At 34.7% G+C, this 25,477-nt stretch overlaps 1 protein-coding gene across 3 annotated transcripts in view; it reads left to right on the top strand.

Annotated features, from left to right (window-relative positions):
* The window catches only part of PTPRQ (protein tyrosine phosphatase receptor type Q), a 206,777-nt gene that overhangs the window by 799 nt on the left and 180,501 nt on the right, over nucleotides 1-25,477 (top strand). For 2 of the 3 annotated variants that reach the window (XM_070254641.1, XM_070254640.1), the window contains exons 2-7: nucleotides 7,964-8,129; nucleotides 9,199-9,459; nucleotides 16,575-16,735; nucleotides 17,530-17,641; nucleotides 18,294-18,520; nucleotides 20,909-20,978. In XM_070254641.1, the coding sequence (XP_070110742.1) occupies nucleotides 7,976-8,129; nucleotides 9,199-9,459; nucleotides 16,575-16,735; nucleotides 17,530-17,641; nucleotides 18,294-18,520; nucleotides 20,909-20,978 (985 nt within the window). In that variant the 5' untranslated portion in view covers nucleotides 7,964-7,975. Of the gene's footprint in view, nucleotides 1-7,963; nucleotides 8,130-9,198; nucleotides 9,460-16,574; nucleotides 16,736-17,146; nucleotides 17,201-17,529; nucleotides 17,642-18,293; nucleotides 18,521-20,908; nucleotides 20,979-25,477 lie in introns of those variants that run through there. The other variant, XM_070254642.1, reaches the window with a different exon arrangement.

Below are 25,477 nucleotides of genomic sequence, written 5' to 3' on the forward strand. Positions count from 1 at the left end.
TTGGACAGACACAAAATAGGTGGTTCCTGTAAATAAAAAGTTATATGAAGTTTAATAATTTATAGAATTGATGTAGTCTAAAAGGAACCAGAGCAATAAAATTATCAAACACTTGAAATGAACTAAATAGTAAGTCTGGGTTTTATATTTGAGTGTGAATTTCTTAACAATTAAGGTCAGTAAGAGAAACAAGATAATACTCATTATATGACAGACATAAAAAGAATCCACATTTGTTTATAATACCCAGTATTAAAGACAAAGAAGGATGTGGTGGGCAGAATAATGGCCTTCCAGAGATTCGCTACCCAATTTCCAGAGCATGGAATACATTAAATTACATGGCAAAGGGGAATTAAGGTAGCAAATGGAATTAAGTTTGCTAATTAGCAGGTTTTAAATAGGGAGGTTATAATTTGTCTGGGTGGGTACAATGTAGTCACAAAGAGCCTTAAATGTAGAAGGGGGAGGCAGAAGAGGAAGTGTCAGAGTGATGCCATGGGACAAAGATGGAAGGGGGTCATAAGCCAAAGAATGTGAGCAGCATCTAGAAGCCAGGAAAGGTGTTTTTTTTTTTGTACGGGTAGGATGTTGAAATATTATTGTCAAAGTTTTCTGATTAACTTATTAAAAGTATAGATCTTAGGAATCTAGATAAATGAAAAGGTAAACACTTTGCATATATTTCTGATAATATTAGTATTCTAGGCCAGGTCTTGACCACAGTTTGATAGTAGTCAATTAATGGTTGAGTTCTTCAGCAAGTGACTGTTGAAGAGATGGTCTACACTGCTGTATAAAGTCAGAGCAATTTGACTAAGATATGATTTTTAGGGGAAACAAATTATCATTCTGTTTTCTCTTGAGACTAAACTATCCTTCTACCTAAAATCAACCCCCATTATAAAATTTCCTCTGTCTGCTTGAACAAGCATGTACGCCATCAGGACTACCAATGTTTTACAGTTTCCATGGGTTTAAACAATGATAGCTATAGCATCACTGAGTACACTGTTATGCATACATTAAATATACTGCATAATTATTATATAGTATTGTGTATATATAGAAATTCTATATTAAAATAATGTGGTAAGCCTTCCTTCTGGTTTGTGCAGTTAGAGTATTTTTAAACCTATTTAGACTATCACACTTTAGCTTCCATTTGATAGCTTCACAACATAAACAAACTATGTCTATCAATATATCGACATAAGATATTTGCAAATATATGCATATATATGTAAATATATATATACTAATCACTCGTTAGTGATTTTAAGATATATATAACCTAAACTTAAGATAGTGGTATGTATATATATACAATGGAATACTACTCAGCCATAAAAAAGACAGAATCATCCCATTTGCAACAACATGGATGCAACTTGAGGGTATGATGTTAGGTGAAATAAGCCAGGCAGAGAAAGACAAATATTGCATGATTTCCCTCACATGTGGAAGATAACAAATATATGGATGAAGAGAACAGATTAGTCATTACCAGAGGGGAAGGGGTTTAGGTGGTAGGTGAAAGAGATAAAGGGGCACATATGTATGGTGATGGATAAAAATTAGACTACTGGGGGCGAACATGATTAAGTGTATTCAGAAATTGATAAATAATAATGTACACTCAAAATTACACAATGTTATAAACCATTACGATCTCAATAAAATTACTTGAAAAAGAGAAAAAAGATATTTAAATATATATCATTAAATATAATTAATATATTATAATTTTAATATTATTAATGTACTATAAACATATACAGAGAGATACCATTGAGGATCTATATTTAATGCTTGTATAAAGGCTTCTAGGACTCCCTACTTCCTATTTAATAATATACATACTGCTTAGTGTGATCTTCATAGCCAGACAAAGAATAACTCCAACAGCCTCTCTTATCTTCTATTTTTCTCATACCCCATGTTTCAACTAAGCTGTATTGCCTACCCTTATCCATATATTTTATGTTTTCTCAACTCTATTCTCTGGTCATGTTGCTCTTTCAACCAGAATACTTCCTCTGCCATGTTTTTCTCGGACAATTCTTCTAGATCCTGCTTAGGTATCACTCCCTCCATGAAAGCTCCCTTGAACACCATGTATCAATCTCCCGTACTAGAAATTAATTTTAGGGTTGTTCTTGACTCGTCTCTTTCCTTCATGTTCTTATGTGCTTGTTCACTGAATCCTGATGATTCTAACTTAGAATTCTTGTGCAAATCCTTCCTTTCCTTCCCATCTCCGTTTTCTCTGCCTCAGTTCAGTCCCTCGCTGTTTGCTGGCCCCTCTTACCCCCAGGGTCAAGCTGAGCTTTGGAGCAGCCCTTATAAATCTGTTGAACTATCATCTCATTATGTTTCCTATGCTCATCTTAAATTCCAGGCCCATATGGTAAATACATTAGACATCTTACTCTTTCTTTCTTTGATAGTACACACCCCTTTGAGATTCATCCCTGCAGTATTTTTTCTCTCTGAAATGTTCATTTATGCATTTTCCAATCTCACCATTTTTTTGAGGTTGGCTTCCCAAGCTATTTCTAAAAGTAGTTATGTACTGTCTTTATCAAACATAAAAAATGGAATTAGCTTCTTTATTACAATGCTTTAATTATCTATAGTTTCAGATTAGAAGAAATAAGATGAAAGGGAGAGTTGATGAGGGTGTTATATAGGCCTTCAAGAATGAGTTGAAAGATTCCTAGAGCAGAAACAATTTCATTGTCAACAAATTCAACAGTCAATATTCAAAAAATTCATTCCTTAATCCACAAGTTCTTGTCTTCATGGTGCTTATATTCCAGAAGAACTGCAGATATGAGAAAGGTGTTCACTAGAGCAACAGCTCAAAAAATACTGTAGGAGGTAAGATCAGGTTTCCAAAACTGTCTAAAACCAAAAGGAAGGAGAGTGCTACGTGTTAAAGGTCTGCTTGATTAGCCAAGGCAAATTTCAAGAGGAACTGTCTTAAACAAATAAAATCTTCAGTCACCAAGTATTGTCAATGCTACTGCTGCGATATAAATTCCGCTTGGCTTTTAAAGGGTCCTCAGAAAACTAAACCATCTAAAAACTCTCTACCACTGTGAAATGGTCGAGTCTGTGTGGCGTGGAAGGTCGTTAAAGTCTACGTCATAGAGAACACAACACAAGTATCTTATGTTTCTCATGAGATTAGTGGACATCAACTTCAATCAATTTTGTTACCTTTTTTCCAGAAGAATTAAGCTCTTAGTGATATACTTGTGCAAAATATTCTGGTAGTAAATTTCATAATATGATTCCTTATTTTGTTTTGTCCAGCATTCTGAGAGTTCAAAAGATATGGAATATTTATTAGTATGGACAAAATGTGAAATTCATTTAAACATTGAATATTTGCTCTAGTTAGTAATCCTCTGAAACTATTAGATTGCTGGCTTTCTTCTCGTGAGCACTTGGAGTGCAAAAAGATTTATATCCTTTAAAAGAATCTCAGAACTGTAAGGGAACTGAGGATATAATCTCTTCCAACCATGAAACTAAACATTGACTTGCATATTTAAGACCTAAAAGAATTCAGTGTGAACTTAGAAAAAAATCAAATAGTTGGCATAGAATATCTATGGCAGTTTGCTATTTCCTTTCTTAGACCTTTCAACTATTTTTTTGTGAACTCTCAGTGATATTATAGACCAGTACTGTCCAACAGAAATATAATGTGAATCACAAGGTAGAGATATATGTATAATTTTAAATTTTCTAATATAAACATTAAAAAAGTAAAAAGAAAAAAGTGAAATTATTTTAGTAATGTATTTTATTTACCCCAATACATTAAAAATATTAACATGTAACCACTATAAAAATTACTCTGCTGTGAGCCCTTGTGCCAGTTTTTATGCTCTTTGGTCCTATTTCCTCATTTGTCAATGAAGGTTATTGTTATCCTGTAGAATTGTTGAGAGAATTCAATGAGATCTTATGTTTGGCAAACACTCTGACTTGTAAATTCCATGAGGGCAAGCCTTTTGTCTGCTCTGGTCATTGTTTGGTGCCACTATTGAGACCAGTATCTGACATATAACAATCGTCAAAAAATAGTTTGAGGAGTGAATGATTTAATTATTAGTTTTCATGGTTGACATTTCACAATCAAGGAAGCTTAATTTTAACATGAATCTCTCTTTAGCCTCTCTCTTGCCACACAGCGATCAGAATGCCCTTTCTTAAAAGTAAAATAAAATATATAATTTTTGTGCTTAAAATATTCCTTACCATTGCTTACAAGGCTCTCGCCTTCTCTCATGACCCCACCTCTGCTCCTCCCAGTCTTTCCTGTCTCAGGAAAGGACACTGTCCTGAAATCACTTGCTCAGTTATCTTCCATTCTTCCCATTCCCTCATCCCTCGATCCACCAGCTGGTCTGCCACTTCTACCTCTAAACAGATGCTCAGTGTGTCCACTTCTCTTCATCTCCACTGCGCCGCTCTTGTCTAGTCACTATCATTTCTTACTGAGATCAGCAGCCTACATGACAGATGATAGCCTCTCACCTCCTAACTGGTCTCTCTCTCCCTTCTTGATATCCTTGCAATCCACTTTCCACGTAATAGCCAGAGAGAGAGACAGAGAGAGGGAGAGACAGAGAGGGAGAGGCAAAGGGAGAGCGAGCTGTTAAAAACTGTTTCTCATTGGTTTAACACCCTCCATAGCTGTTAGATTTCCATTACTCTTCAAATAAAATCTAAATTCCTTGCCATGGTCTTCATGACCTCATCTGAGTGGACCTTCTTCTGACTATCCTTCCTGCTTGGTTACTATGTGGCAACCATATTTGGCTCTCTTTCTGTTCCTCAAGCATGCCAAGCACATCCCCAGTACAAGGTTTTTGCGCTTGACATTCATTTTGTATAGATATCTTGCCGCCAGTTTTGGTTGACTTTTCCCTATTACTGAGTTCTCAGCTCCTCATCTCCTTCCCTAATTACCTAATCTAAATAAAATTGCTTTTCCTATTCACTCTATGATGTAGCTGATTTATCTTGTTCATTTATTTATTGAGTTGCTCATTGTTAGGTGCCACCACTAGAATTTAAGTCCCCTACAATTAGAAGCCTTTTTTGTCTTATTCACTCTAGTATTCCTAGTACCTAGAATAATGCTTGCCCTGTAATGGATGCTCAATAAAGATTTGATGAATAAATAAAACTTTACATACTTGTGTTCCCATATATGATTGGGATGATTATGGGGGGAAGATATCAAAACTGAGTATAGTTATCAGGAAAGGATGGAACTTGAGATGAACTTTCAGGAGTGGCCAGGATTCAGACTCATGCAAAAGAGGAGAGGATATTCTACACTAGCAAGTTCACAAAGTCAGGAATGGGCATTCTATTTGTCATTGGTAAATGTCATTCAATGATAGGGGGATCTTGAATAATAAATCATTCATGAAAAATTCTATCCTTTCTAGAATGATCCAATTCATTCCTATATTCAGTGTAGGTATTCTCTAGTGAAAATCTTAAGCACTTTTAATGTTAGTTGTAAAAGATCCACATTTTTTACCCTGTGTTGTCTGTCCTAATTCACGTATTTCAAGGCAAATACTCAAAGAAATGATCTTTCCTTGGAGTTAACTGAGGCCAAAAAATTATCTTTTATCAGATAAAATATGTAACTGTAGAACTACTTTTTCCTATATTTATATGAACACATTTTTTCAGAGATTTAAATTATGTATCTGTTATTAAGTGAAAGTTATTTTAAGAAATCATGTTAATCTTTAGGATTCAGGTTATTTTTATTAACTGTATTATATCACTAATGGTTATCCTAGTCTTTCTCAACCAGTTAGATTATTTGTTAAATTTTAATGAATTAAGCAACAGTATCCTGGTTGCTTAGCAAAGTGTACTTGCATAATTGGGATCATTTTCCCAATCATTTAAAATTAATCATCCAAGATCTTCAACCGATGCTTTAAAAGTAGAAATAAAGCATGAATTATGATTTCTTCTATTGTTTTCCATTACACATGTGTAGTCCACATACTTTGGAAACAAACAAACCTCCATTTTTCAAATTGTATTTAAAAAAATTTACATATTTTCATCAATAGATCACCATAGACAATTTCTTTTTCTTCTAACCCTTCATTAGTGCCTTAATACGACTATTTGTATGTCTGAATTTAGCACTCCATTAAGATTATATTCTTCTGCTATTATGTGGTACTCTCTTCTACCATCCTTTTTCATACCAGAAGTTCTCAGCATTCTACTCACTCCTCCTATCTTTCTATATGCCAGACAAGCAAGGTAATTGTCAGTGACACCTTATAAATCAACAACAATGATATACTTCCAGACCTTATGATTACCTTCCTTCAGTAACAAAACACTCTTCCCACAAGGCAGTGGTAAACATGTCTGCCTAGGAAATTTATTTCTCTGACTCCTACCACATAACAATCGTTTTTTAAAGCATAATAATGTGTAGGTAATTTATAAAATTAATGTGATTACTTTCATGTAAGTATCTTTTTTTGTGTGTTTTACAAACATGAAATATGGAGTGAAGAAGAGTAAAGACTGTTATAAGTAGCCTTTAATGAATAAAAAAATCTCCATGGTATTGGAACTATCAGATTAATCCATTGAAAATTTATAAAGGTAATGCCAATTCTTAAAGTTTTACTGAATCATTGATTGGCCCAAGTTATGATGAAAGATGGACTGGCATGGAGTGTGACATTTATCATTCATTCATTTAACAAAAAAATGGAGTGCCTTCTCTCTTCTAGGTATTTGTTTTCGTTGTTCTCTCTCTTGCTATTTTTTTCTCCTCCTGTAACTAGCACTCACAGGCTTTGGATGACGTCTGGTTTAACAGTCCTCCAAATACTGGCTCTCTCCTGAGGCACATATGTGAGTTCTCTGGAGGGCCCACTGTCCACTGCCCACTTCCTTGACAAGACAGACTCAGTTCTGACTCAGCCTTTTCCAACTCTTCTCAACTCTTCCCTCTGGCATTATATGCAACTGCTTTGTGCTCCTGGGGTCTGTTTGGACAGAGGCCAGCCCTCTTGGCTCTTGGCTAGGGGTACTGTTAAGATGGCTCAGGCCTGACCACTCTCTGTGGTCATACTTGACCCATGGGAGACTGTGGCATCTTTGTCAGGGCAAAAGTGGGTGTAGAAATTGCTCCACAACTCTTTTATTTGGTCTGCTTTATCTTTCCTATTTCCTTTTTCTCTGATCAACCAGGAGGATGAGCAGGAAGTCTGCTGCCTAAGTATATGTCCGACTGGGAGGTGTCATTCTCTTTAGCAGCACCCTCAATTTCTGGTAGTGATGCACATGGGGCCTTCCTCATTTAGCTGGAGTGTAGGATGTGCAGAAGCACCCTATTTCCGATCACTTGGGAAGCCAGGAAAAAGCCATGGTATTCTCCATGAGGTCAGAAACTTGGGATGGCAGTGATTCCTGCTTTCTCCTCCTCTATCTTCTGCTTATGTGGAGTTGGGAGAGTGGATATGCAATTTTACATAATATTTTTTGTTTTCAGGTGACCAACAGGAAAAGTTCCACTCATTATGTAGTATATCTATTATAAACATATACACATATAAATCAGAATATATATATGCATATATACATACATACATGTATGTATATATACACACATATATATACAAATGAAATTTTAAAACTGTTTGAGACTTTTGGTCTTTTACAGCATAAACTTCTGAGTTAGTCCACTATGTTTATTACTGCGTGAACTTCATTAAGTTATTCAGCCCAAATTAGCCCCAAATTACTCCTTGGTGAAGACAGGAAAGGTCACTCCCCCTACAGTGCAGTATTCATTTATGTGAATGTGACTAGTACAGAGTTGGTGCTAAGTAAATCCTTTTTAAATCATGAAAAACATAAATTTATCTTTGTCTTTCTCTAGATATCCTATTGTATGACATCTAGAAGGGAAAAACTATTTAAAGTAATTGTTTATGGCAACAAAGCCAAAATAAAGAACTTGACTCCGGGTGTGGACTACACGTTTCATGTGGAGACAGTTAGAGGCAAAGATTACAGTGTATCTGTAATGAAAAAAGTGACTACAAGTAAGGAAATATCATAAATAAAATCTTTGCTTTATAGTTCTGTAAGATTTGAACTTTTGGCTCAACACAATTAAAGCTATTTTAGAACATAAAGTCTGATAATTAAGGAATAATGATCATAAGAATACGATTAAGAGAACTCTCAAAAAACATGAACTTTAAAAGAAAGCCTTTGTATGTCTAAATGTGTTGGGAACTAAAGAGTTATTTAATAATCTGAAGCCAACATGTGTAATGTATATATGTATGCATGTATTTTCCACATATGTGACATATATGATATGTATATATGTACAGGTATCATATAAATGCATACATATATCATATATATACACACAGACGTGATATATAATATGATGTAATGATAAACACAATCCATTTTCTATGAAATCGGGGTTTGTTAAACAGAGAACTTCGATCTTCTTTTCCCTGATGTTTGTAAATTCATTGTAAATCAGTTTCATAGTGTTTGAGGTGGAGTGGAGTAATAGTATTTGTTACCAATGATTCTTGTGAAAATTTGTGAGATCTACAGGATCCCCTCTCAGTGGAGACCAAATGATAATGAAAGAAACAACGTTACCTCCATTGAGTGGATTAAAAATGTGGCAATATAGGAATGCTAAAAAGTTTGATGTAACCAGAAGAACCACATTTGAAAGTGCTTTTACTTCTGTCCCTCACTCCGTCTCTAACTTATTTGTTTTATTTCATCTTCATTTGACATCTGCTAGGGGGTAGCTAACAAACCCGTGATTATATCATAGAAGGATACTTCTGATTATGATCACTCAGGAGGCACGAGTCTCAATGAATGACTATTGGGAGTGATTAATGACTAATTGAGGAAAGATAATTGGGAATTAGGCAGGATATTATTCTGCCATTTATATTAAAACGCATATCTAATATCCTATTTCTCTGTTTGCAGAGCTAAGCATGTAGGGTGCTATACATGAATACATTCAAGGATTATTACACGGATGTTTAGATTATATTATTCATGTTTGCTTTATTTTTACATATATATGTGTAATTTTTATTTACATATAATTTCTTTTTTCAACAGAACCATCTAGGATATGTGGCTTAACGTTAAAAGCTGTGAATACTTCTTCTGCATATTTAATGTGGAATCCAACAGAGACCAACTTCACTCATTACAAGATTTATATATCAAACAGAACATTTGCAAAAGAATATCTTATTTGGGGAATGATGACTGAGTACACAGTTACAGATCTGACTCCTGGTGGGATATATAACGTCACTGTACACAGAGTGAGAGGCAGTGTTGAAGGATCTGGCACATTTATCAGAGTTGTGGCAGGTATACACATTCTTTCTGATATTTCAAAATTTATATTTATATTGCATATTGTTCAGTTCAAAATAAAATTTCAATGCATTTCCTTGAAATTTGAAAATTTACAGTCTATAGACTTATTTCAGAGGGTAAAAATACTCATTTTACTGGGATATTCTGGGGATTTTTGAGATAACACATGTAAAATGTAAATTGGATAAAACAGTATCTGGCACACCGTCAGTACTCAATAAATGTAGCTAATATTATACTTGGTTTCACATCAAATTAGAGGTCCAGGCTGTGAAATTAGATGAGTGATTGGGGGGATCATCTCTTCTCCTAAAAACTTTGTCTTTGGTCTCCTACTACATGCTATACACATGAAAAAGACATAGTCTTAGAATGTGTGGAGAGTAATAAAGAATAGAGGCATAGAAGCACATATAGTTTAAGTCAAATTCATAGAGGAAGCAATGGAAATATATTCAAACTTATTGTGGTTGCACAGAAAAGGGAATGACCAGCTCCATAGCAGGGATGGAGAAGGTTCTTTGAGGTGGGAAATGTCTGTAAAAGGATAAGGAGTTTCCTAATCAGACTAGAATGATGTAGTGTGTGTGGAAAGGAGGATTGACAGGGAGAGGGAACAATTTATGCAAAATTATAGAGGTGTATTTTTGGAATCGTAAGCAATTCAATATTGCAAGATCTTGTTGTTATTATATAAGAGGAGAACAAAATCCTATCCTGAATAATTTAAAGCATCACTTTTAAATCCAAATGAAGCTGTGAAACCTATTAATATTTGAAATTTTTCAAAGAAAACAAGATTGCAGCAATAACTCATGAGATGACTTTTAAATGATCTTTAAGTCTGTGGATTTGACAGACAACTCAGACATATGATGATAACTCTGTCTATGGACATTTGTGATATGTATCACATACTGTTATTAGTTTCTTATTGTTGCTGTAACAAATTGCTACAAGTTTAGTGGCTTAAAACAACAAAGATTTATTATGCCATAATTTTGTAAGTCACAAGTCCAATGTAGATTTCACCAGGCTAAAATGAAGGTATTTAGAGATCTGTATTCCTTTCTCTAAATTCTGGGGGAAAATCCAATCCTTTTCTCATTCAGATCATTTGCAGAATTCTGTTCCTTGTGGTTGTAGGACTGAGGTAACCATTTCTTTTCTGGCTGTCAGCTGAGGGCTGTTCCCAGCTCTAGAGGATGCCTCATTCCTTGGCTTGTGATCCTCTTCCTCCATCTTTAAAGCCAACAAATGAGGACCGAGTAGCACCCATGCTTCCGATCCTCCTGCCTTTTTTCCCCGATCACATCTCTTCTGTCTTTCTCTTCAACTTTTAAGGGCCTGTGTGATTAGATTGGGCCACTTGGATAATCTAGGTTGACCTCTCTGTTTTTATGTTCATAATCTTAATTCTATCTACAAACTCCATTTTGCCATGTACTGTAATATTTAGCATTTAGGCATCTTTGTCACCATTATTCTACATGTCATACACACTATTATTCTCCTAAATGTGATATTCATGTGATAATGCAAAACAAGAAATGAGTTTAGAATTTATACATCAGCTTTACTCCTGGATTTGACACTTATTAGGTGAGTACTATTAAGCAAGTTGCCTAGTATCTTTGACCATCAAGTTTCAGTGAAATTTGAATTAGATGATCTCTGAGATTGCTTATGGCTCTTAAGCACTCTGTTACATCTTGTATCTTTTTATATTATTTATGTATAGATATCACACATCTTTAAATTTTCTTTAAAAAGCACATATGTTAAATGATGTATTGAATGTCATTTTCTTTGGAGTGTTATGATAAGTAAAATATACAATCAAACACATTAAAATTGGACCCACTCTAGAAGTTTTAGTCTGTGGCAGGGTTTCTTACTCTCAGTACTATTGATATTTTGAGCTGGGTGATTCTCCTTTGTGATGCTCTGTCCTGTGCATTGTAGGATGTTTAGCAGCATCCCTGACCTGTACCCACTAGATATCAGTAGGATCCTCTTTATCATGACAATCTTTTTTTCCTAGAAGTCCTCCAAGTCTAGAAATTGCCAAACTTGGCAAAATCACAACTGGTCTATGGTAAGCATTGATATATGCGGTTGGATAGAAATATCGAATAGACCATTGAGCAAAGACTGAGAAAAGTTGCGATAAATAAAATGTTTTGCTTATATACAGGTAAAGGAGATAGTGCAATTAGTGTGAGTGACAGGATTGGCTCACTTAGAATTTGGTCAGAGAAAAAAGTGACCAAGGTAATGTCAATATCAGAAAAGTTTCATGAAAATCTGGAGATTTTAATTAAAAAAGAGAGTACTTTGTGAAATAGTAGGAGCTTGATGTTCTGGTTGTATAGCATGGTTTAGGTGATGGTTTGAAAGATTACAGTAGGTAATGGAAGTCACTGTTAGAGGACAGCAGTAATTTTGGAGGGGAGTTGATAAGAGGAAATGGGGAAGGATGGTAATCTAGGTTTCCGGATCAGAAATAGATCTTGCTGCCCTACTTTGTAGAAAGAAGAGAGTGGTGATAATGGAACAACGCTGGCAGAGGACTGAGTGGATATGAGGAAGGGACTAAAGCTAAGAAATGAAAAAGCAGTAACATGATGGTTTTACTAAGAGATGACCATGATTTATAGAGAAAGATAGCAGAAGTAACAATAGCTATTAATCACAGCTTACATTTACCAAGCTCTTACCATGTTCAAGCCCCTCTTCTACACACTTTACATGTATTAACTTACTTTATTCTCACAACAATGTGAGGGGTAGGAGTATTATTATCCCCATATAGATGAGGCCACTGAGGTATGGAAAGGTTAAGGGTTTTGCCTAAAGTCTTATTTATGTGGCAGAGCCAGGATTTGAATCCAGTAACCCAGTTCCGGGGCCTGTGACACTACCTGTACTAAAAATTGATTTTAGACCCTTGTGGTGCCCAGTATGATGCTTATTTATCAGAGGATGTTTATTTTATTTATAATTTATGCCTAGCCCATTTCCAAAATATGAGGAAGCTATAGGCATTTGAGAAATACATATTGCCTTGCCATGGGACATAGCGAGATGGAGTCTCTTGAAATTAAATTGGTGGTCACTTCAACTGATAATCTCAGACTTGAAAGGAAAATTATAGATCATGCTATTTAGTGCTTAAATCCTCTCTAAAATGTTAATTAATTCACGTGGGATTTTTCGATCTGCTGTTATTTGTAAGCCACTTTGTAAAGGTTAGAGGGGGGCCTTTCTCCTAGGAATTGAAAATGAGCACTGAAGCTGTTGTTCTTGGATCTAAATCCTGGCTCTGCCACTCATCTGTTAGCTTTGAGTCCTTGGTGAAGCTACCTAAATTCTTTGTTCCTCAGTTTTCTTTTCTTTTTTGCTGAGGATGATTCACCCTGAGCTAATATCTGTTGCCAATCTTCCTTTTTTTGCTTGAGGAAGATTGTCCCTGAGCTAACATCCATGCCAATCTTCCTCCATTTTTTGCATGTGGCATGCCACCACAGCATGCCCTGACAGGTGGTGTGAGGGTCCACACCAGGGATCTGAACCCTTGAGCCCCAGACCACTGAAGCAGAGCACGTGAGTTTTCTCATTTTTAAACAGCAATAATAATAGTATCTCCTTATGAATTTTTACAACTGTTAAATAAAACACTGTGTGAAAGTGCTTAGCACAGTGCACAGTGTATCATAAACTGGGTAAGAATTATTTTTTATTATTTTGCATGTCTTATGCATGAATATCTCATCAGCCATAGCCTGTATTATACCCAATGTATGATTTAATCATGGAAATATTTAAATGTGGTACACAAAGCTTATCATATATAGTGTTGGTACATAGGAAGTATAAATAAAAGCAAATAATAATGCCGATGAAACTTTTTGAGTCTTTGTATTTTATTTAAAAATATCTGTCAATTGTAAGCTTTTGTTTTTTGCTATCATTTGGATAGGCTTGTGCAACTGTTTTGTGCATGTTCTGAGATAGGTAGCATTTTGGCCTCACTTTGAATACACTCTTTAAGAGTCAGAATCTACTGAGGAGCTCGCTATGTAGCTGGCTTTCCCATTTTGAATCTCCTCTTACTCTCTTTCTCAAAGGTTAATGTGCTAGTAGTTCATACCAGAATTTTTCTTTTGAGGTCCTCCTGACTCTTTTGAGCCATTTTCCTTTATAGATGTGGGTCATGGGATCATATGTCTGTTTTTTCTCAGCTTCTCAAAATGCAGTTTAGGTAAATTTACTGAACAGCCAAGGGGAACAGTTGGGAGATGCTCCAGCCCCGCACTGTCCAATATGTAGGGATTAGTGACATGTGACTATCGAGCCTTGACAGGTGGCTGGTCCCAATTCAGATGCGCTGTAAGTGTGAAAGGCACGTGCAATTTCAAAGATGTAGGATGAAAAAAAAGTACCTCATTAATAATTTTATATTGATTAATGCGAAATGATGTTTTTGATATGTTTGCTTAAATAAAATACATTATTAACATTAATTTTATTTTTAATTTATTTTCTTCATGTGGCTCACCTTTTAATTTTATTGGACAGTCCTGCTTTAGAGAATTGCAGACACATATTTAGGCATATGTAAGGCTGTGAGATATCCTGCAAAATAGAAAGCTATTAAAATTAAAAAAGAAATTATTTGACAAAGTGGTTTGATCACAAGACATCTATTAAATTCTAAGGATTTAGGGTTCTGAGGATTAACTTTTTACAAATTCTGGTCAAAAGAAAAATCCAGCTAAGCCTATTATTCTTTTTTCTAGCCCTAATTAAATTGAACATAATGTAGTATTTTTTTTTCCTCTCAGAACTCCAAACATATCCACCTCACAATCTGATTTTTATTGGTTTGTAACCATTAGGTTGAGAGTTATATTTTTGCTTCATGTTTTCCGACCTTTTTGGAGTTAAATTCCATGAAGTTCAAGTCATGTATTCATTATAGAGTTTACTTCCAGTTAGTTGAGGCTTCCAACTCATATCCAGGAAGCTGCACTCCTTCACAATGACCAAAGCGTCGCTCCATCTCTACTACCTTTTTCTGAGGGCAAGCCTGCCTCCTCTCTGCCAAGAGTACCACAACATCCTACTGGTTGGCTTCATGTTGCCATTTTGCTTCTCTCCAATTCATATACCATATTCTAGAGTAATTATTTTTAAATGTCATATTGCTTTCCTGCTTAAAATTCTTCAATGCTTTCCATTGCATTTGGGAGGAAAAAAAATCTAAAATCTTTATTGTAGCCTGCGTGATCATCAGACTGTTCTTTCTTACTTGATCCTGAAACCCAGGCTAGCTTTTCTCAGTTACTCTGAGTTCAGTCCATTTCCAGGGCTTCTATCCACTCTGCTTCCAAAGGTCTTTATCAAACTGTCCTGAAGCTTCCAGGCCTTCCCTCTTGATCAGATTGGCAAATTTCCAGACAAATATATTCTTCCTCCTCTTGGTGAGATATACTTCATCCTTAGCCAAGAGTTCTCCGGTGTGTAACCTTAAACCACAGTCTAGGAAACTCTATCCTATCTCCCTCTCAGTCCAGTAAGCAGCCCGTCACTTCTCCTATCTTCATTTTTCTTGCAAAGTCTCATCACAGGTCTTTTTCGAGTTCCTTGTCTAAAACTTCGTGGGTATTAAGTACTTTCTGGGACCCTTGAGGACATAGTATTAGCCTTCATGTAAGTCACCAAGTGCGAGTAGTAGGTGCTTGGACTTTTGTCATATTAGACTTATACCTATACCTATTTTCATGTGAGCTGGTGCGGAGAATCAAGCTCTTTTCTCTCAGGCTTGAGAATGCAGAATGCAGAACGATCCAGGAAACATGCCAGCAGCCATGCACAAGAAAGGAATTCTACCCATCACAAACTGGATATTTCTCGATATTTCACGTTGGGTTATTTTAAAACTGTGGTACTCACGATATGGACAATTTGGAGATGATGCCAAGAGAATGCTTGTGTCTTTGAGAGTGTCATGTTGGAAATTAATTGATCGATATTAGCTTCGGGTACTAGAGAGAAGGTTATATTATAAGCATTAAAGGAAGTTTTCAAAAGAGATAAAGAAAAACGATTCTAAAACTAATCCCTCTCCCCCTGAAAGTGTACCAAGGGATTGACCCATTGTGTTAAGATTTCCATTTTATGCGATGTGCCCTGTCACTTTTTTGGGAAATGTACATTTTATTTTTTCTATATATCCACTTTCAAACCATCCTTGGTGGTGGTGGTGGGGGAGGTGTTTAAAATGATAAATGGAGTTGAGTGATTAGTTCCAGAGTCCCTTGTTTTGGAAATAGTGTTAGATCGGGTCTGGATCAGGTCTGTTTTTCACATGCTTGGCTGTGTAATCTCTCTCCCGCCCCCTATATTGTTTGCCTGGAATCTGCACCAAAGATAAGGCAGAGCGCAAACCTGACTCACTGGCAAACAACCACAAGAACTTTATGTAGAAAACTCCCTTCATGGAGGTACAGGCAGCGTAAACAAAACTGGAAATAGTGGAAGCAAAGGTAGAAAAATATGGTTGAAATGGCTAGGACAATTAGTACTTATTATTTAAAAACTATCATATTTCTTTTCCAATATGAAAACTTAACTTATCTTCTCTTTTAAAGAAACACCTAACTAAATATTCATCAGAAATGCACACCCTTTAAAATATTTGGCACATTTTGGTTATAGTTTTTCCCAATTATCTTCCGTTTGGGAAGTATCCAGGTAAATCATTGCATAAATAGTTTGTACTTTGCTTTAAATTGATTCAATTTTTCAATTAGAGCATAAGCTTCAAAGAACAATCTGGTCGACCAACAGATTTTAATAGATAGGGAATATCCCATAAATAAATACATAAATTAATATTTCTGGTAATTAAATTTAAAAACTAGATATTGTTAAGGATATATGTTCCTAATACCTACGTATAGCTAGAGATAATTTAAAGGACTCAATGCTTTCCAACATGTGGTTATTTTAAAACCTGGCTCTTGGACTATCAATTTTCATTTTTTCTTTGAAGATTTAGGAGAATAACTCCATTTTAAACCTCTATTTTTCAATATCAGAACCGGAAAAACCCGAGAAAGTTAAAGTCTTCAATATTTCTGCACATTCCTTTTCTCTGCGCTGGAGCCTGCCCTCCGGCCATGTGGAAAGGTTTCATGTGGATCTTGTTCCTGACAGTGGCTTTGTTACTATCAGAGATCTTGGAGGTGGAGAATATCAGGTATAGTTTTCACGATCATACTTGCTGAGCCGACTTGTATTTATATTTGGTCCTAACAGGAAAGTTCTCTAAAAAACTCATCCACCATGAAAACTTACTCCTTTGAGAATTTTTAAAAGCATAACATGAAGACAAAAACGTTGATGCCGAATTGATGAGTGTACGTTTCAGCATGGGTGGACTGTTACCTTAGCAACGTCTGTGCTTTTTTTTTCAAAGTCTACCCTGAACCTACAGCCAGCCATCCAAGGGTTCATGAATAGTTTAACAAAGAAAGGGCAGAGCTATTGAGTAATCTAGGCTCATTAATTGTGTACTTGCCAGGAGGATCTTTCTTTAAATCATTAATGCAGGCAACATTTCTCTCCAGAGCCATCAATGTGATTCCACTGCCTGAAAAATGTAATAAAGATGGATTTTCTTATCATTTTTCTTTTACTTTTTATTGGAACTTCAGATACACAGGTATTTCATACACACTCTTAAAAAACCAGGGCTAAGCAATGGGCTGTAGATTTCCTAAGGCTCTTAAATAGCTGTTTCTTATGACAATGAACTAGGATGGAAGTACTGATTTAGCCTTTGATAACAGTATGTTTTGTAAGTTTTTATTGTGTGTTATTTGGTAAATAGTCGTATAAGAAATTTATATTTTACAGTAATACCGGATGTGTTGTGATATTTTAAACAGTGCGGAGTTGTATAGTGAAGTGTTGCTTTGTTTTTTGATTGTGATAAATTTATTATTTTGGCTTTCCAGAATTTAACACAATTATTGGTTTTTGGTGTTCTAGGTTGATGTTTTCAATGCTGTTCCTGGTACTAGGTACGAAGTAACCATCTCTTCCATTTCTGCTACAACATACAGCTCACCTGTTAGTAGAATAGTGACAACGAACGTGACAAGTGAGTATATGTTTTCAATTATCTTTTTTATGAAGTATTTGGAGCCAATGTAAATCTATTGGATGGGAATACTTGTATTGACAAGATGTGCATTATATGCATGAAAACAGTTGAATAATTAAAGCAAAATGGAAACTTAAGTGATTTCTTTAGACCCTGCATTCTACTGGTTCTCTGGCTTCTTTTTGCTTTCCAAGTGCAAAGATAATTATTCTATATTTGCTTGTCACATGAGTCAGAGTGACTGTCAGTGGTAGTATTTAAATAATACAGAACCATGAAATTAAACTCACTGTACTTGCTCTAGAAGAATTATTCAGTTTGTAAGACTGTTGCTTGTTTTCTTAGTTTTTGTGTGTAAGCCCTGCATCAAGTAAGTTTATTTTAAAAATGACTTGGCATTAAAAGTATATTTGGCATGTAGTATTTACTAGCATTCCATTTTTTACATTCTTATAAAAGAATGTTTTTGGTATTCCCCAAAGCATTTAATCTTTTTTTTCTTTTGGTAGAAAACTCTAGGGAAGATAAACTCACATTTAAAAGTCTTTTAGAACTTCAAAAGTCTACATTTGTAAATATTTTTCTTACATATGATTGTGAAAATATAATAATTATTTGACCTTCTAACAACATGATGTTTTTTAAACAGAACCAGGGCCTCCAGTCTTCCTAGCAGGGGAAAGAGTAGGATCTGCTGGGATCCTTCTCTCTTGGAATACACCACCAAATCCAAGTGGGAGAATTTTATCTTACGTTGTGAAATACAAGGAAGTTTGTCCATGGATGCAAACAGTATATACACAAGTTAGAGCAAAGCCAGACAGTCTGGAAGTCCTTCTTACCAACCTCAATCCTGGAACAACGTATGAAATCAAGGTAATTATTTTGTAAATAATTAGAATTAAAATATTTAATCCATTTTAAAAGTGAAGGAGCTTGTTCCACTGTGTCAAACTTTTGCTCCTGAATGCAGCAAGTGACTGAAGAATGAGCATCTGAGTCATGGCCTCAGAGCCCACCTGGGCTTTTAAAACTTGAGCAAATATCATCTCTTTTCATTTTTATGTATATTTACATAATTTGCCTATTTTAAAAAGCTTTAGTTTAATGACTTTTTAAATGCATAAATCAAGTTTAAATTAAGTAATTTAGGCTTTATAAGTGAAAATATTCTACTTTTTCATGAAATTTAAAGTTAGCTTTGTTATTTTTTTCTTAATCTTGTTGTATTTCCATGTGTCATTGAGATTTTGATAATGGTTCAAAAGCTTCAAAAAAACCAGTTTCTCAAAGAACAATGGATTATGTTCAGTTCCATTCAGCAAATACTTCCTGAGCACCTACATGTCTTTTATGTTTACAAAAATGTTTAGTCCTTAACAATGTTAAATATGCAAAATCTAATGACATCTTATTTAAATACTTTATTAAAAAGAACATATAAAAAGCAGTCCTAAATTAAGTAGACCATATGAAAATGTTTACTTTTAAGAGATTTCTATGATATTTCCAGAGGACAGTAAAGAATACAGGTATCTTCTTGCTCCTCCCTATTTTTAACATGACATCGATATGTTCTTTGAGCCTTGAATATAGAGAAAAAATCTATAAAAGCCATGTAAATATGTGATACTACGTAACTGAGATGGCCATCTGGCTAGACAGAAATGATGGGAAAGAGATATTTGCCTGGGGTTTTGTCCTTATTGCAAGTATGCCTGTTTGTGGAATCAAAAAACAGAGCAAGAGCTGTAGAGCATATACCAAAATAGGGGTCCCCCAAAGGATAAAAGTAAAAAACAAACTTTTACTTATGCAGAGGTCAAAATCAAAGATTTATGATGGCTATTTCACTGCAGAAACATGAGTTAAAGAGTAGGCAACCTTTTTCTAACTGACATCTGAAAATTATATAGTCTAGATATTTTCTATCAATAAGCATGTATTCAGATTAATTTATGTGTTAAGATATGCTATTGGGGGTTATATATAAAGATTAAGTTTTAATATGATATAAGAAGCTATTGCTGGTTGAAAGGTGATTTAGCCTACCTAGTTCTGCTTAGATCTCTTTTTATGGAGTAGGAATTTTTATTCCTTAGAATTCTCTTATTTCAGGCCTGTTGGGAAGCCCTTATTCTCCTTTTCATCCCACACTTTATAAATCATTGTTGTGACCTTTACTCTCTTGAAATAAACGTTAGGCATTGCAGAATTCCAAAGGGTATTTGGCATGGTAAATTTGATATCTTCAAATGTAGATATCAAATCTACATGATATGGGGAAAATCCTGTTAATTACTTTCCATGTGTTATTTCATTTAGTCCTCAGAACAATCTTATGACATAGATACGTTATTATTCCCATTTTAAAGTAAAGGGAAATATGACTTAGAACAGTTAAATTGCGAACAGACAGTCACCCGGGGATTGGCAGAGCTGCAATTTAAATCCAGGCTGTCTGACTCCAGTTATGGCATTTGAAAGAGCTTAAGAGTTTTGTTCTCATGTATGACAATTTCTCTGCCTATTCCAGCATGTTTGACTAGAACGTTCAGGTCAAAAATAATTTTCCCATCTTTTAAATTCTATAATACTTAGTTTAAAGGATTAATTAGACCTACTTATTTGAAAAGTGGTTTTCCTGAGTATTTATTTATTTATTTGATTAGATTGTAACTCTCAAGGCAGATACTGTATATATGGTCTCATATTTGTTACAGAAATAATCATGGTGTCTTGCATAGAATGAATAGTGGAAAGAGGTTGAGCTTTAGAAATAAGCACGACTTCAACCAAATTCTGGTTCTACTACTTATTCCTGTGTGATTTTGGGCAAGTTACATGACCTCTCTCAACCAGTTTTCTCATCTATAAAATGTTGGCAATCACACCTCATGTTTTTAATTATATGGATAAAATGCGATGTGTGAAATTCCCAGTAGATTTCCTGATACGCAGAAGTTGCTTAATAAACAGTAACTGTTGTTGTTATTACTACCCATGGACTATTAAACTTGATTATTAATTTCTCCATTAGGAATCTGGGAAATCTGTTGATTCAAACTATGCTGCAAATATACCCTTAGGGGAAATGGAAATATGGAATAGCTCCATATTTGCCTTCCACTTTGGGAGTTATAGGAATTAGAGGGGAAAGTACCTTTATCATTTATCTTATGGACAAATCAAAGTTTTATTATTTAAGACTCTCTTTAATTAGACAGTAAAAAGCTTAAACATAGTTCTTTTGGTCTATTCTAGGTTGCTGCTGAAAATAGCGCTGGCGTTGGAGTGTTTAGTGACCCATTTCTCTTCCAAACTGCAGAAAGTGGTAATTTTCCTAAATCGTTCTAAGTTATTTTAAATTAACTTAGTGTGAGTTTTCGTCATTTAAAATAAATAGGGATGTAAGCAAAATTTGACACCAAAATGCCTAAAATTTTCAACAGCATGGTCATTGAATTACTTTTACAGTCTTCTTGGATAGTAAATTTATTCATTGAAACATATATTGTTATTTTTGATTATAAAGGCAGTAAGTGTTAACTTAGAAAACTTTGAATAAACAAAAATTTAAAAACAAAGTGAAAATTATTCATGGCACTATTAAATGAAAAACCCTGTTACCATTTGTGCATTTCTGGCTGGTCTTTTTTTCCCCCCGTGAATATATGTCTATGTGACTATATATTAATGAAAGTAGACTTGTGTGATTTATGCAAGTTTATATCCTGCCTTTTCTACCTAACATCAAATCATAAGCATTTTTATGACATGAGACTTTTGGACATATGGACTTTAGTGGTTATCATATTATTCTACAACAAGCAGTCACTGACACACCAATTTGACACCTCCATCCTTCTAGTGGCTGAGAGGAAAAATTTGATATGACCCTTGATTCCTCTCTCTCAGTACACTCTAATCTATCAACAAATCCTCCCAGCACTATATCAAAATGTATCCTAAATCAAACCCCTATTCCTAATTACTCTAATCCAACCCATTGTCATTTCTTGCCTGAACAATTGAAAGTCTCCTCAGTGGTTTTCCTGTTTCCAACTTGCCTGCCTACAGTTTACTGTCTGTCTCCACAAGAGCCACATCATCTTTTGAAACATGAGCCAGACTGTGTTACTCTTCTTTTCCTAACATAGCTCCTATCTCATTCAGAACAAGTCCCTAAGTCCTTCCCATGGCCTACCATGCTCTTTATCTTCATACCCGTCTCTGACTTCATCTCTTACCATTCTCTCCTCCCTCCATCTACTCCAGCCACACTGATCTTCCACCTCAGGTCCGTTGCACTTGCTATTCCCTCTGCCTGGAAAGCTCTTTCACTACATATCCATAGAACTCTCTCCTCCAGTTAATGTAAATCTCATGTTACCTTTCCTGACTACACCTTCTAAAATAGACCCTCTTTCCTTCTGTCCATCTCTATTTTCAACAAATTTCTTTTTCTTCATTGGACCAGCATGTCATGTAACACATTTACTTACTCATTTTTTTTACTGTATATATTATCCTAGTACAACACAAACTTTGTGATGAAAATAAGTTGTTATTGAATGGAAATGCTTTTATTTATTTAGTAATTCAGCTATTTGTAGCAAAAACTTAGAACCAATAAATAGAAAAGTGATTAAACTAACAATAGTATCTCCATTCAACAACAAGCATTTTCTGTGGCGCTTATGTTCTAGTGGGGTAAGAGAAATAATAAGTGAGTTACTAAGTAATATATCAGGCTGGTGAAAAGTGCTATAAAAACAATTTCTATAATTTTGTGCAACTATAAATGTTCTACATATTTAAAGATAAAAATCTTCCAGTGGTCCATTGCCGCAGGGATTAATTGACATGGGCCCTATGTGTCTGGAAAGGATGATGCAATGGTCAGTGTTAAAAAAACATGGGAGGGGCCGGCCTCGTGGTGCAGCAGTTAAGTTCGCATGTTCGGCTTCTTGGCGGCCCGGGGTTCACCAGTTCGGATCCCGGGTGCGGACATGGCACTGCTTGGCATGCCATGCTGTGATAGGTGTCCCACATATAAAGTAAAGGAAGTTGGTCACGGATGTTAGCTCAGGGCCAGGCTTCCTCAGCAAAAAGAGGAGAACTGGCAGTAGTTAGCTCAGGGCTAGTCTTGCTCAAAAAATCCCCACAAAAACATGGGACAGTCTTTGTGGCTCAGTTCCTATTTGAGACCCCATCTAGAGAAGTATGTGAATAAATGCTCTATGCCATAGAAGGAATTAAGAGATAATTCTGTAGTTTATTTAAAATTAGAAATTAATGATTCATGAGGTCTAACTTTCTCTTGTTGATTTTGAATATATTGACTTTCAGATTACTAACACAACTAAAAATCAAGTGGAAAACTTATCATTTTAAAATTACATATTCACTAGGATATAAAAGAAAAATCTATTATTTGTGTTTTCAGTTTTAGGGAAAATAGCTGGAATAATTTTTGAATGACATTGCAAATAGTTTTGCCTTCTTTTTTTAACTCATCTTGGTACAGCGTCTGATAAAGTGTGATACAGGCAGACTGTGATTTCAACTTGACAGTATTTTGAACTTTATGTATTTTGAACTCTGCTAACTGACATAATTCCTAAAGTTATTTGCTTTCTTGGCAAATTATCTTTGAGAGAAACTAGAGAATCTCTGGGATGGAATGAAAATAGTCCTGCAACAGGAGCCTCACTCTGGTTCTGACCTGCAGTGTGTTCTTGGGCAAACTGCATAATTATGTAATTGCTCTTGCCTTGTCTTTCCTTCTCTTTTTGTGAATGTAGAGGTAAAACTGTGATGGAAATATAAATTTGGTTAGATCACTGATCTCCAATTTTTCCCCCAAGTACTCCTTTTTATTAATTATGCTACACAGAACTCAAATTTAATGAAGATTTCTGTGGAATACATAAACTGCATGTATTATTATTAAATCAGAAGTAATTTTTTCCCCATGAATCAAAATACTTCTAGGAAGAATATAAAGTTAACCAGTTATACCAATCTGAGTTGATATTCCATCCACAAGCGCAAAAATCTCAACTTTTTAACTTCCCATGCGGCATTATTTTAAGCAAATGTAGAATTTATTTTAGTTTCAAAATATTAGAAATATCTCTTGTACCTCCATTTCCAACCTGATGGATCCTTAGAAATGTAGGAAAATACTTTTAGAAGTCTCCATATTGGATTTATAGAAGTTTTTATTTGTCTCAAAAATGTATGTTTTGTACAGTGTGCACTTTGAAAGTTGTAGGCACTTTCATATACTTGCATAATTTATGCATGCCATTTGTCTAGATATGTCCTCAAAGTGTGTGGAAGCCTCTTATCTGAAAGATGAAATGACTCTATAAGCATAGCTTTTTGGTATTTCCATGTCAAATCTTTACTTGGATCAAGATGGATATATTCACTCTATAAAAATCCAGAGATAGTGAGATTTTAGTACATAGAAGTCCAGAAGTAGAAGCTAGAATATTTAAAATAGGGGAAGAATTGCCGAGTACAGAAAAGAGCCAAGATTAGTCTTCGGACACATGAAGGCGCAAAAGGAAAACACATGGAGACACATTTTATTGAGACAAAAATAATTTCAAGCAAATTAATAAAAGTGCCCTCTTTTTCACTAAATGTTTAATAAATTTAATTAATTTCTATCTATTTAGTGTTTCAAAATCATGCTTTGAAATTTGATAAAGGTTTGGTTTCCTTAAAATTCAAACTTCTCTGCACTTGAGTAGTCCTCTATGACTATTAAGGCCCGTTTGGAAATGTGTCAGCTTGTCTGAAATTTGTTACTGATATATATTTCAGGCATGCTTATAAAAATGTGCATAGTTTGCACAAGTAAGAAATTTAAAAGTATGATTAAGATTTATGATAAAAGTTTTAATTCTTATAATTTCATAGCATTATATATTTAACAGATTTTTTCCTTTCGCTGTATTATATTTTATCCATCTAAAAGAAATTCAAGTGTTAAATCTTTAGTATAAGAAAGTTATCATATTGTCATTATCCTTCTTAAGATTTAATTACTTCCATTTATCAGATTCCCTTGAAGAAAAATATTTACATCCATTATTTCATCCCTTATTAATGATTAATCACTCCCCAAGTTGTTGTATTTTATTTTTTTCCATTAAAATGGAACTGTCCTTACGTTTCTTAATTTCTACCATTTAACTCATCATTTACATACAGCCCTCTTTCCCAGAACCTAACTTTCTCATGTAATTTATATGGCTTTCATTTACAAATCATATTTTGGCATTCTTCTCTACAATGTACACCTACACTCTAGTTCTCTGATTTCTTAATATTAGGCATCTCTACTATCACTTATATTGTTTTACCCCAAAAAGGTCATGTTTTGCTTTGATTTCTTTCAATAGTGACTTGCCATGTTTGTTCTATATTCTAAAGGATCTTGATTATTTACTCTGTCAGTTTTGCATAACTTACCTTGAAATTAGTGGGCATAATTTTCCTTCATTCTTGGCCTTCTCTTTGTCTCATCTCAACTAAAATAGCATACAGATTATTATTATGCAGATTATTAATAATTGGTAGCAAAGTATCATGAATTCTGATGAGACTTGATTTTGTGGATGTATACAACTCAAAATATAACAACAACCAATTGGGTGGTATGCACTTTATGTTATATACTAGATATTTATATACATTCTGGAAATGTGCTTTTTGGATAATTGTTTCAGTTTGCCACTTCTTCATTATTTAAGGAATATACATAATTCCAAAACATTTCAGGAAGTAAGAGATTCATTATTTAAATTTATTTGT

Source organism: Equus caballus, chromosome 28 (assembly GCF_041296265.1).
Source record: "Equus caballus isolate H_3958 breed thoroughbred chromosome 28, TB-T2T, whole genome shotgun sequence".
Classification (NCBI taxonomy): Eukaryota; Metazoa; Chordata; class Mammalia; order Perissodactyla; family Equidae; genus Equus; species Equus caballus.